This window comes from Xyrauchen texanus, chromosome 5 (assembly GCF_025860055.1).
Source record: "Xyrauchen texanus isolate HMW12.3.18 chromosome 5, RBS_HiC_50CHRs, whole genome shotgun sequence".
Lineage (NCBI taxonomy): Eukaryota > Metazoa > Chordata > Actinopteri > Cypriniformes > Catostomidae > Xyrauchen > Xyrauchen texanus.
In genome coordinates this window covers 4,562,317-4,576,770 of record NC_068280.1, presented here as the reverse complement: position 1 = coordinate 4,576,770, position 14,454 = coordinate 4,562,317, and the positions used below count along the sequence as shown (strand labels likewise).

General features: G+C 36.0%; 1 protein-coding gene across 4 annotated transcripts in view; it reads left to right on the top strand.

The window, feature by feature from the left end:
* The first annotated feature begins 5,454 nt into the window (after positions 1-5,454).
* LOC127644459 (homeobox protein Meis1-like) overlaps positions 5,455-14,454 on the top strand; it is a 26,404-nt gene continuing 17,404 nt past the window's right edge. For all 4 annotated transcript variants that reach the window (XM_052127649.1, XM_052127647.1, XM_052127648.1 and 1 more), the window contains exons 1-8: positions 5,455-5,867; positions 6,978-7,177; positions 7,902-8,040; positions 8,149-8,199; positions 8,358-8,408; positions 9,007-9,135; positions 12,188-12,287; positions 13,642-13,787. In XM_052127649.1, coding sequence (XP_051983609.1) covers positions 5,856-5,867; positions 6,978-7,177; positions 7,902-8,040; positions 8,149-8,199; positions 8,358-8,408; positions 9,007-9,135; positions 12,188-12,287; positions 13,642-13,787 — 828 coding nt within the window. In that variant the 5' untranslated portion in view covers positions 5,455-5,855. The remainder of the gene's footprint in view (positions 5,868-6,977; positions 7,178-7,901; positions 8,041-8,148; positions 8,200-8,357; positions 8,409-9,006; positions 9,136-12,187; positions 12,288-13,641; positions 13,788-14,454) is intronic.

Sequence of the window (14,454 nt, the reverse complement as noted above, 5' to 3'; positions counted from 1 at the left end):
AATATTTATATCAGGTTAAAAGCAACAAGTACAGCTGATACAAGAGTTAGGCATCTATATATGTCTTAAACACAACTTAAACATGTGTTTTAAGAAAAGAGGTTAACTATGATAAAATACGGAATAAGAGTAACTGAATAAAGACTGAAAGACAAATAGAAACATATACAAGACAAACAAACAAAGAAGAATTAAAAATACAATTTAGTTTGACAGCTAAATGCTTGATTTTGCATGCTGGTGAACTGGAGTATGATCTTTCTAATGAGTAAGTAAAGATTAATAAGAATTTAAATATGATAAAAGAGCATAACTTCTTAGTCTCTCATTTTTTGAGGCTCTGGGTTACTGACCAGAAGGTCGGGGGTTCAAGCCCCATCACCGCCAAGATGCCACTGTTGGGCCCTTCCTTGAGCAAGGCCCTTGGTCTGCTCCAGGGGCGCCGTATCATGGCAGCTTAGCTGGGATATGTGAAAACAAATACATTTTTCACTGTATATATGCAAAAATGTATGTATAATGTGTGACCAAAATAAAGGCTTCATTTTTACGTTTCTGTTTTTTCCCTCCTATTTTCTCACAACAGCACAGTAACTGTATAATACAATATACACTCACCTAAAGGATTATTAGGAACACCATACTAATTCTGTGTTTGACCCCCTTTCGCCTTCAGAACTGCCTTAATTCTACGTGGCATTGATTCAACAAGGTGCTGAAAGCATTCTTTAGAAATGTTGGCCCATATTGATAGGATAGCATCTTGCAGTTGATGGAGATTTGTGGGATGCACATCCAGGGCACGAAGCTCCCGTTCCACCACATCCCAAAGATGCTCTATTGGGTTGAGATCTGGTGACTGTGGGGGCCATTTTAGTACAGTGAACTCATTGTCATGTTCAAGAAACCAATTTGAAATGATTCGAGCTTTGTGACATGGTGCATTATCCTGCTGGAAGTAGCCATCAGAGGATGGGTACATGGTGGCCATAAAGGGATGGACATGGTCAGAAACAATGCTCAGGTAGGCCGTGGCATTTAAACGATGCCCAAATGGCACTAAGGGGCCTAAAGTGTGCCAAGAAAACATCCCCCACACCATTACACCACCACCACCAGCCTGCACAGTGGTAACAAGGCATGATGGATCCATGTTCTCATTCTGTTTACGCCAAATTCTGACTCTACCATCTGAATGTCTCAACAGAAATCGAGACTCATCAGACCAGGCAACATTTTTCCAGTCTTCAACTGTACAATTTTGGTGAGCTCTTGCAAATTGTAGCCTCTTTTTCCTATTTGTAGTGGAGATGAGTGGTACCCGGTGGGGTCTTCTGCTGTTGTAGCCCATCCGCCTCAAGGTTGTGCGTGTTGTGGCTTCACAAATGCTTTGCTGCATACCTCGGTTGTAACGAGTGGTTATTTCAGGCAAAGTTGCTCTTCTATCAGCTTGAATCAGTCGGCCCATTCTCCTCTGACCTCTAGCATCAACAAGGCATTTTCGCCCACAGGACTGCCGCATACTGGATGTTTTTCCTTTTCACACCATTCTTTGTAAACCCTAGAAATGGTTGTTCGTGAAAATCCCAGTAACTGAGCAGATTGTGAAATACTCAGACCAGCCCGTCTGGCACCAACAACCATGCCACGCTCAAAATTGCTTAAATCACCTTTCTTTCCCATTCTGACATTCAGTTTGGAGTTCAGGAGATTGTCTTGACCAGGACCACACCCCTAAATGCATTGAAGCAACTGCCATGTGATTGGTTGATTAGATAATTGCATTAATGAGAAATTGAACAGGTGTTCCTAATAATCCTTTAGGTGAGTGTATAGAGGGCCAACATCTTCACCATTTAATCTAAAAAAGTCAGCTGACTTTTATAACACAAAAGCCTTTGAATTGTTACAGCTGGAATATAGAAAGATCATTTCTGAAACAACAACAGTGTGTCAATGACATGACGCTAATATTTTTTGTGTCTAATTAATTATTCAAAAATACATTACAATTAATATTCACACATTTACAATTACTTGACTATACCTCTCCTATTATGAACATGTTTTAAATGTCTAAATTCAAAGTTAATTTGATATTTTTTCTGGGGCTTAAAGTAAAAAATTGTCATGGGGGGCCTGGGTAGCTCAGCAAGTAGTGCGTGCTGAGTGACTCCAGCCAGGTCTCCTAAGCAACCAAATTGGCCCAGTTGCTAGGGAGGGTAGAGTCACATGGGGTAACCTCCTCGTGGTGGTGATTAGTGGTTCTCACTCTCAATGGGGCGTGTGGTGAGTTGTGTGTGGATCGTGGAGAGTAGCATGAGCCTCCACATGCTGTGAGTCTCCGCGGTGCCATGCACAACGAGTCACGTGATAAGATGCGCAGATTGCGGTGAGTAACCGCGCCACCAAGAGGACCTAGTAAGTAGAGGAAATTGGGCATGCCAAATTGGGGAAAAAAGGGGATTAAAAAAAATGTCATGTGGTGTAACCGTCCAGAGACAGCAAATTAAGTCTTATTAAATAAATAAAAATAAAGTTGGCATGAGTTAGAATAATATTTTATTATTTATTTATTTATTTTTAAATGAAGTGAAACTATTTTATTTTAAAATATGATTCATATTTGGAAAACATTTGTCCACAACAAAAGGTACATTTGTTTCAGGTCATTTGGGGCAACCATAAGAAAACTTCTTGACATAAAAATGGATTTTTCACCTTGAAAAATATGTTTGAAAACTTTTTTTTAAATGAATTATTAAGTTGCGTACACTCTCATGTATTCAAGGTGCAAGGAAACTATTTTAATACCTTTTACATGATGGTTGCACCACGTGACAATTCATTTATAGGTCATTAAATATTTTTTTTTTTGTACATGCGATAAATATTTTTCAAACAATTTGTAAAAACATCATGAACTCAAAGATGATATATCTACTAACTTTTTTTTTTTTTAATATGTCTAATTTTTATCACCTCAGACTACCTTAGGCATATTTGTCAATAACACAAGCACATCTGTATGTTCTGTTTGAAAAAAATTACTCAAAACATAATTAGGGAAATTTAAACCTCTATTATTACATGTAACTTGCAGCCAAAGTTCCACTTAAACAAAATTGGTAAAAAAAAAAAAAAAAAAAAATCGGTAAAATTATGCTCGAGGGAGTGAAGCATTTTGAAGTGAATTGTGTGCCAAACCCAAACTCAATTCGTGCTCTATTGAGTCAAATCCTTTTCAATCCTGCCACCTTGTGGCGAAATAAAGAAGTCACGCTAATGACATTTTGACGTGGAATTGAAAGCGGATGGAAAAGCGAATCACGTTCGAGTAATTTTAGCCTACATCTTGCAAAAATGTCTGCAACAGCAAGAACATTTTAAAATCAAACATACATCAATATTTATATATTTATAGATAGATGTACGTAAAAATAAACACATCTTAAACACATTTGATAAATGTTATAAAATGTATTAAAATTATAAAATGTACATAGTACATTTGATATATATATATATATATATATATATATATATATATATATATATATATATATATATATATATATATATACAGCACTTGTGAAACATGTTGCATAGTGAGGATGTCTTCAAAAATAATGCCATAAATAGTTTTCATTTATCACTTAATGTCATACAAAATCCAGTAAACATATAAAAAGCTAAATCAATATTTGGTGTGACCACCTTTGCCTTCAAAACAGCCCCAATTCTCCTGGATACACCTGGACACAGTTTTTCTTGGTTGTTGGCAGATCGGATGTTCAAGCTTCTTGGAGAATTCGTCACAGTTTTTCTGTCTATTTCGGCTGTCTCAAATCCTTCTGTCTCTTTATGTGATCTCAGACTGACCTGATGTTCAGTGGGGGTCTCTGTGGGGGCCATGACATCTGTTGCAGGGCTCCCTGTTCTTATATTCTCATCTTTTCTATGTGCAAAAGGGATGTTTGGGAGTCTAACATTTATATTTCCTATTGACACACTAAAGCTGAAAAGATAAATAACCATCTTAAGAAAAAGATTTTTGTGAAGCATCTAATGTGCCTATGACATTTGCACAGTCCCAAACCAGTGCCAATTCAGTGAGCCTATTGTTAATGACCTACATTGGGCAGCAGATGGCGCCAAGTGGATTGTTAAAATGCACGCCTTATAGCAGCCCACATGACTGCTGTTGTTTACCCCTTCTTTCCTTTCCTTTTTTCTTTTTAAGAAGAATCTCTATAGCAGACTAACATCAGTTAATAAAACACCACTGAGAGCATTCTGATCTTCAAAGGCATGGCATAATGACCTATATTGTCACTTTTTAAATGAAAAACTATTAATATCATATTTATAACACGTGTAAAACTTTTCATCTACATTACCAATAGACATTTTCCATCAGCTTTCCAGATTAACCTGATTGTATTGAAATTTTGTGATGTCATATAACATTATAATAATGATAACTGTGTAAACGATCATCTTTCAAGTCATATGGCGGTCTCAAAGTTTGCCTTTATTGCAAACGGTTGCATTTCCCAAACAAACTGGTGAAAAAAGTGTGCATATTATTCATTATTATTATTATTTATGTATCGACTGGTTGCCTATTTTCTTGTTTGGTGAATCAAAAACAATCAACTTGGTTCCATTTATTATTAAAGACAGAGACTTTATTACCTTTTTTCCAATGGCCTGCTCCGCTTAAAAGATTATTCCAGGTTTAATGTAAGTTAAGCTCGACGTTTAACAATAATGTTGATAACAACAAAAACTTATTTCGACTAGTCCGTCCTAATCCTCAAAAAATTAAAAAATTAAAAAATGGAGGTTACAGTGAGGCACTTACAATGAAAATGAATGGGGCCAATTTTTGGAGGGTTTAAATACAGAAATGTGAAGCTTATAATTTAATAAAAGCATTTACATTAATTCTCCTGTTAAAACTCATGTATTATTTGAGCTTAAAAATGGCTTGAATCGTGATTTTTACAGTCATTTTAGAGGTTTAGGGTTTGTTGACATTACATCGTCATGGCAACAAAGTTGTAAATTTGGCTATAACTTTACAGAAAAGGTTAGTAAGCGATTTTAACACACTGAAATCATGTTAACACGCACATTGTTTATGTCTTGCAGCTATACTTTTCAGAAGGTGAAACGTTCAAAAATTGGCCCCATTGACTTCCATTATAAGATCCTCACTGTAACTCGATGTTTGCTTTTTAAAGAAAAGGAGGGGCAAGTCAAAATTAATTTTTGTGGTTATCAATACAATGCCACAAATGCTGTCGATTGAGCTCAACTTGTACTGAACCCGACATATTCCTTTAAGAACACAGTTTCGTGCCCTTTTACGCACGGGTTTGCTTGAGCTCTCTACGTCTCCTTTAAGAAGTCCAAATGCCCCCTCTCCTCCTCCACCTCTCTCTCCGCGCTCCTCGCATCTCATAGAGGTGTTATTGCATTGAGAATAAACCAGGCAAGCGATCAAAGAGTCGAATGGAGTTTCCTCTTAATGTCGCGTCACCTTTTGGCTACACAATCTTCGGCTGAAAACAGAAGCACACATCAGAAGCACATATTGGTTATTGAATTATACCTGGTGGGACGTCGAGAACTGGATTTCTAACTTATTGATATCCGTGCGTTTGTTAAAAACAGGAGTTGACCAGGCGTATCTGGGTGGATTACAATGTTATTGTTCATCACGGGCACTTGAGTTGAGTTTTCTGGAGAGTGTTTTTTTTATGTGCGGTGTGGAGTTGTGCTCCCCGGGCTCGCAGCACTGAGATCGGGACGTGTTGAGAACAGGGAGTCGGTGACACGGAGAACTCATGGCGCAACGGGTGCGTAAAAACCCCAGAATACAAAAAGACCTCAAACGTGTCCGTCAAGTCTAATTCTAATCAAACGCTGATAATATAAAAAGTCATTGCAGTCAGATGTCCTTCAATTCCTTAATTTAAGTATATGTGTGTGTGTGTGTGTGTGTGTGTGTGCGCGCGCGTGTGTGTGGAATACACACAAAGCAACAAGTTAAACTTTGACCTATTTCGTTTATTATTATTATTATTTAGATTTTTTATTCACTTTTAAAAATCTATTTTAATTTGATCCATTGTCAAATTAAGATGTGTGGATAATTGTATTTTATTTTGCATTTTTCAGTAAAATAATTCCATAATTATTCGACAGCCAAAACAGTAACTTGATGCTGGCGATTCATAACTCATATTTATATCGGATAGTTTCGCGAGACCGTTTTACCGACATTTCAACGCGGTAAATTAAAAAAACATTAAAAATACAAAAATTAGCCTATTAAAAGCTACAAAACTTTAGGCTAATTCAGTAATTATGCACATTTAAATCCTGGTTGGTGCAATTAGCCAATTTTATAGCCTATTACTTTTTATTTTGTATTTAGAAACGCGACTACCACAAACAAGAAATCAGCGAAAATGCAAAAACATTAAAAATAAAATTTATAATAATATTAATGAATAAAATAACAGATAACAAAAAAGTGTAAATTATATAAAAATAATTTAAATTGAATGTCAACTGCCAATGAAAGTTTTCATGTTTATCGAAATAAAAATTCGTCCAAAATATTTTCAAAGACATGCGCGAAACTAAAATGCTAAAATTAAACTAATTCTCCGACATTTCGATTAATAGTCCAAGTTGTATGTTTGGGACAAATTGTCTGTTGACGTTTCCGAGGGCCTAAAATTAAAGCTGGTCTTCTAATTAATTTGTTATAAGTAGGCCTAGCTATAAAACTACTGAGGTGTAGCTAATTCGTTAATTACGTTTTTAATACGCAATTCATTTTCTTTCGATAATTTATCTTGCATCAACTTTAGTTATATCGACATTCGTAGGATACGAAGGATTGCATGCATGTAAAGTCCAAATCTGATTTTTAATTTTCACGTTTTGAATTCCCCCAGTACCAGGATCTGGTCCATTACGGTTTGGATGCCGTCGGGATCCCGTCTCCGATGTACGGGGATCCTCACGCTGCCAGAGCGATGCAGGCGGTGCACGTGAGTCACGGCCCGCCGCTGCACCAGTACGCGCACCCCGCAGCCCCCGGTGTCCCGTCGCCCGTTAACGACACCCTAAAACGGGACAAAGACGCCATTTACGGGTATGTGTCCTTACGAGGTATGTAATGACATCAAGTTAGACAGGGGGGCAGAACTACATTAGGCTTTTCAAATAGGATATATAGACTCTTAAACATAGTTTATTCAATATGTTTGAAGCACCTATAGCTTGAAAAAGAACCCTCTTATCATGAAGAACAATTTTCAACTTTAGGCCTTAGATAAAAAGTGACATTATATGTGTTTAAGATCAACATCAGGATCGAAAGATTCATTTGGGTCTTATGTGAGGAAATAGGCGGTATTTTAGGAAGTATTGTTACACTTATAAATAGCCACTGAAAATACTTTGTATTGGTTACTTGCCTGACATCAGTGTTTTTAAAGAGCCTTTTAACCCCCTCTCAGGCATATTTTGGTAACGTTATGTTGTAGGCCTGCTATAACAACCATTAAACTTGCATACAATTTGAAAACTGTTTTTCTAGCCTAATTTGATTGAATGTTTTATTGAAAGGTTTTAGGAGGCCGTATAGGGGGGACCCAATAGTCAGATTAGCCTAGTGGTCGATTCATATGAGGTTCAAACTAATTAAATAATTTATTTTATCTTTGGTTTCTCTCAATATTTAATGAGTTTTTTACATTCTTGGAGAAACAAACAAATTGTGCGGAATAATACAGGGCCTTGAGCCTGAGTGAGGAGGCAAACCCTTATTTTTGCAACAGATATAAAGTCCAATCCATGTATGTTTTGTTTTTCAGACACCCCCTTTTCCCTCTGCTTGCACTAGTTTTCGAAAAATGTGAATTGGCGACTTGTACGCCGAGAGAGATCGGGGTTACCGGTGATGTCTGCTCGTCGGAGTCATTTGACGAAGATATTACAGTATTCTCAAAACAGGTCAAACGAGCCCCTGTTCAACTACACAGCCCGAGTTATTGTTATGCATCTGAGATGTGTTCCGGAGTAACCAGATTTGATTTTGTGCATTATTTATTTCTATTTCAGATAAGAGCGGAAAACCCCCTTTTCTCGTCGAATCCAGACTTAGATAATTTGGTAGGTCGAAGCACATTTTTATATTAAAGACCATTTTATTTCATAGTCAGTTTTGTTTTTACTTTATATGCCATTCAACACTTTTGTTGTTGTTGTTCTTGATAAAATTAAATAACCAAGAAATGATGTGACATGAGTGCTCTCTCTCTACGTTTTAGATGATTCAAGCCATTCAAGTGTTGCGATTTCATCTGCTCGAATTAGAGAAGGTTGGGTTTTCATATTTGTATTATTATTATTATTATTATTATTATTATTATTGTTATTATTATTCATAATATAAATATTTTTATTATTATCATCATCATCATTATTGTTATTGTTATTATTATTATTCATAATAAAATAGTTTGTTATTATTATTATGATCGTCATTATTATTATTATTATTATTATTATTATCAATAATAATATTAGCAATAATAATGATGATGATAATAATAATACAAAATATTATTATTATTATTATTAGTATTCATAATAAAAAATAAATTGTGTTATTATTATCATCATCATTATTATTTATTATTATTATCACTAATATGATCACGAATAATAATAGCAATAATAATAATGATGATAATAATAATAATACAAAATATTATTATTAGTTAGTAGTAGTAGTAGTATTCATAATAAAATACTTTGTATTATTATTATTATTATCATCATAATTATTATTTTGTATTATTATTATCAACAATAATAATAATACTATTATTTGTATTATTATTCATAATAATAATAATAATAATATTATAACTATTAGTATTATGATGTTAAATGCATTGTACTCTCCTATCGTAGGTGCACGAGCTGTGTGATAATTTCTGTCACCGCTACATCAGCTGTCTGAAAGGAAAGATGCCCATTGATCTGGTGGTCGATGATAAAGAGGGGGGGTCCAGATCTGACGGAGAGGAATTTACACAGCAGGCAAGTCTTCAGTTTTATCTTTCTGCTCTTATTAATTCACTTGAATGCATTTTATGGATCGAGTTGAATATTCATGCACGGAAATAGAAAGCAGCAACATTTTACGGAGTAAACGTGAAAAAAAGAAAAGATAAAAGAACATAAAAAATGTATTATTTTGACAGAGTTCACCTCTTGCAATGAGAGGACTCACAATGGCATATTTGACATGACATTTCAGGCATGGACAGTAGAGAACATGGTGTACTTATTTTAAAACCTGTATAATAATTATACAACAACTTGCAAAAAATGTGTATACTATAGTATAATTATTATACATTCAGTTGTATGACCTCACTTTACTTGACACAATTTGAACTTTTAATAATTGTAATAATGTGTCACATCCAGGGCCATTTAAATGAACTGCAAAAAGCTAAAAGATGATTCAAAATGAAAAATAAATAAATAAACTAAAAATGGATTTGAACATAAAATCTTAGTGCGCAATTTTAAATAAGATCCTGTTATTTATCAACTATCTGTCAAATGCAAATATTGGAAACACAATACCGGAGAGGTTGTTTTTGTGGGAAGGCCTGAAACTTTTATTTCACATGATACAATACAGCCACAAGCTATCTGTCCCATCCGTCTATATTAAATACCAGCAGATAATCACTGCTCTGTCATTTATAAATGAGCAAAATAATGACATAGCATATGCTGTTCATTTTAATTACTCCGTACATTTATCCATTTAGCAGATGCTTTTATGCAAAGTGGCTTACAAATGAGGAACACAACAGCGATTCATCCTAAGGAGTTATAAAAGAAGTGCTGGAATACAAAGTTGCATATTGCTCAGAGAGGCACAAGTAGAGAATACATTGAGATTTATTTATTTATTTATTTTTTTAGAAGAAGAAGAAGAAGAAGAAAGTTATTGCATATCTTGGATACTGAGTGAGGTGTGACTAAATGTTTCATTTATAGACAGGTATATTGGAGCTAAGAAAAAAGATTATTATTCCAGGCTCAGGGCTCCCTTATTTGTGATTATATTTGGTGCCTGGAGGAGAAGGGTGAACAAAGTGTTTGAGATAACAGACTGGTGTCCTGCCTGACTGTTGGAGACAAATAGCATACTGCCGTCACCATAGATCGGTTTAGACCAACCATTTCACATTCACATGAAGTTCCCCCTTGGTTTTGTGTTTATGGTTTAATATTTGAAATGATGTTGTCTTGTCCCTGCTGAAAAAACAACAACAGAAAAACACCTAAAACCAGCATAAGCTGACCATGCTAGTCGTTTGGCTGGTTTTAGAGGGGTTTGGGGCACTTTTTAGCGGATCAGGCTGCTTGCTGAACAGCTAAACAACAGCTTGGCCAGGCAAGCAGACCATTTGAAACCAGCTAAGACTAGCATAAAAACAAGCCAACCATTTTAGGCTTGGTTGTCTCTCTGGCAGGGGTGCTGATAACTTTAATGATGTGATTTTGAGTGTCACCATCAGTGTTTTTTGTAAGGAATGTTAAGGGCTGTGTTGAAAATCTCGACTTATTATTATATGCGTGTCGCCAGATGTCCTCTCTTAATTCTGCAGAGATCCTCATTTTAAAACATTGCTTGTGGTAACAATTCCTCATCTAAAGTACTGTTTATTCTCAGAGAGCAAAATGCATTTAAAAAGCAGACAAAGTGTATATTAGTCATTTGCATGAGTGGCTAGATTGCGCAAAGTGGAACGTTTACTCGTTCATTTTACTTTTCGGGATGTTTGGTTTCTCAAACAGCTCATATAACTAAATAGAACAGACAGCATGAGGATAAGGACGGATTGCTACAAGATGGCATTTGGCATGCCGATTAACTCCTGGATTAGACATTTCTCTCTAGGTGGTTCAAGGGATAGTTCACACAAAAATGAAAACTCCCTCATCATTTACTCACCCTAACGCCATCCCAGATGTGTATGACTTTCTGTTTTCAGCAGAGCACAAATGAAGATTTTTAGAAGAATAGCTCAGCTCTGTAGGTCTGTACAATGCAAGTGAATGGTGACCAGAACTTTGAAGCTGAGAAAAGCACATACATGTAGCATAAAAGTAATCCATACGACTCCAGTGGTTTAATCCATGTCTCCAGAAGTAATATGATAAGTGTGGTTGAGAAACAGATCAATATTTAAGTCCTTTTTTTACTACAAATTTCCCAATCTGAAAGTGAAAGTGGAGATTTATAGTAAAAAAGGATACAAATATTGATATGCTTTTCACTCAAATGGATTGCATCACTTCAGAAGACATATATTAAACCACTGAAGGCGTATATATTACATTTATGCTGCCTTTATGTGCTTTTTGGTGCTTCAGTGTTCTGGTAACCATTCACTTGCATTGTATGAACCTACAGAGCTGAGATATACCTCTAAAAATCTCTGTTTGTGTTCAGTAGAAGAAAGAAAGTCATACACATCAGAGATGCCGTTAAATACCCCTTTAAGTGTCTGTTTAATTAAGAAAATAAATCGAACACCTCCGTAAGCACCATAGAATAACATAATGTTATTCAATGGGTGCTGCACAGTAGCTAGGTGAACAGGTGTTTTGCGTCATAGCCGTTACTGTATTTTGTATTTTAGCACGGCTAGAACGCCATATTGACCAACATCCAGGACCGGAAATATCATTTTTATACAAAGAAACATTCCGATGTCTGCGAACGCTTGATGCTTATTTTCTATTTTTTTGTTGTTGAGTAACCTGATGCTTTTCAAATGTCCTGTGCATGTATGTGATTGTTTGTCTGTTCATTCATGTACAAATGTTTGTGTGTGCATGCATGTGTGTGTTTATATACAGATGTGTGTTTGTGTTAAAGCTCATGTCTCTACCTTTTTTAAACTGTTTGCTCTTGGAGCATGTGTTCCATATTACTGCTTACAGCACTGCTCTGGTATGCGCCTCTATACTGTATTTATCCAATAATATATTACACCAAACACAGCTTATTACTCTCTCTTGCTCTCTCTCTTTTTTTCTTTCTGCCTGACTCTCTCTCTAGGTGTGTTGGAGGGAGGATGATGCTGCATCTGTTCATTCTTCTGAAGCTCCAGCTCCCTGTGGAAGACACTCACACAATGGAGACAACAGCAGCGAGCACGGTAACACACTCACACACACTCACACACACACACATGCTCTGTATGTGCCAAGTGAAACAGAGCTGCAGCAGGTTTGTCATCTCTAGCATACATTTACACTTTAGCACCACCACGGGGGTCTCCTACTGCACACACGCAAATACTCACAGACGCAAACACACACATACACAGACACCAGGTCCAGCCAGCAGACTGCTCCTAAAACACTGCTGCTGCTCTGTGCGCATACGTGTGTGTGTGTGTGTGTGTGTGTGTGTATTTGTATATGCGCAAACACGTGTGTGTGTGGTTGTGTGTTGGACAGGAAATGGTGCATGGTGGATATAAAGACTCTTCTCTGCTCCTCAGCTCTGAGCACCAACCATGGCCAATAAAAACCAGAGTACATACTTCCCCAAGCACTGCATCTGTGTGTGTGTGTGTGTGTGTGTGTGTGTTTGTGTGCTCTGCCTCAGCTCAGCAGCTGTGAGTCTGGCTCCGATAGAATATTTCACTACCTGAAAGAACAACAGCGTATGTCCTAGAGCGTTAGATGTACCGTAAACAATTGTTTGAGCTCAAGCTCAATTCTCACATCATTTACTCACCCTCGTGTCGTTCCAAGGCTTACTTTCTTCCGTGGAATACAAAAGGAGATATTTAGTCAAATATTCAAGCTGCTCTGTTCCATACAATGAAAGTGGATGCCGACCAGGGACAGCTCACAGCCGTGGTCACCATTCACTCGTTCAATGGAAAAGAGCAGCTTGGACATTCTGATAAATATCTCCTATTGTGTTCGATGCCAAAAAGAAAGTCATACGGTTTTGGAATGACATTGGGGTGATTAAATAATGACAGAATTTCAACATTTGGCTGTACTTTCCCTTTTATGGTTTTTATTTTGAGCTTGAGCGTCCAGTTGTTATTTTTTATTTTATTGTATTTTTTGTGATATATAAATATATTTTTCTGGTCATGTTGGCACAAAATCAAAGGAGTGCAGATAATGATAGATGTACTGATGATGTAATGAGAGTGTAATCATAATTGTGAGATCATTCTTGGATGATTTTTATAAAAATGTAATGAGAGAAATTTACTTTTTTACTTTTGATGTCCTTTATTTTGGGAAATACTTAAAGTGCATTTGCATTGATTAGAGGGTTAAAAATACATTTGATAGAAGTTAATAAATGATCACATTATATAGAAAATATTATATTTGTAATTTGCATTATTTAATCAGAATTTTGTATATAAAATGATATAAAATATTACTAAAATATTATACATGTAATATTGAAATACTCAGCAATCAAGTCTATTAATTTGAAATGCTTTTAATGTTGTGTGATCTATTTCTTGTTTTCAGGGGATTTTTTGGATCAGAGTGTTGCCTCTCCAAGCACAGGAGAAGAGGATGACCCTGATAAAGAACGGAAGAACAACAAAAAAAGAGGGATCTTTCCCAAAGTGGCAACCAACATCATGAGGGCATGGCTGTTTCAGCACCTTACGGTACAAAACAAAAAAATGTCTCGCTCTTAATATTATCTTAAATGATTGTCCAATGGAGTAATACCTGTTTCCCACACCAGCACGGACCTGTAGATCGCTCATTATCAAGTAAACCTAAGTGCGCTGTTACAGAAGCTGTCGGGCCCAAAGTGCTGAACTAAAGCCAAAACTTTTGCCAGTATCTCCAGGAGTTTGTCGAAATTGTGTGAATAAAAAAATATTTTTTTTTAACATTAAATGCAATGATAAAGATACATGTAAGCTGCTTGCAATGGACTTATGAGTCTTCTATCTTGTTAATTTACAAACGTTTTCAAATTCTACTCAGATAACGAAGCCTTATGTTCTACTTAATGCATCAGAAAATGTTCTTGTTTTTGTTTTTTGATATGGACTTAATGTGTACTAAAGAAATTCTTTAGTACACATTCTTTGCACTATTTATGTATTTTATTATGCTTTATAGACCCCATAAAATAATTCAAGCGCAAAAGATTATGGGTATTCCACATAGCTTCAATTTTGTACTCAATCTTAAGTCTATGGATGTTTAAGAAAAGGGTCGTTCGGTGGTCTGGGTATCTCAGCGAGTATTGATGCTTACTATCACCCCTGGAGTCGTGAGTTCGAATCCAGGGTGTGCTGAGTGACTCCAGTCTGGTCTCCT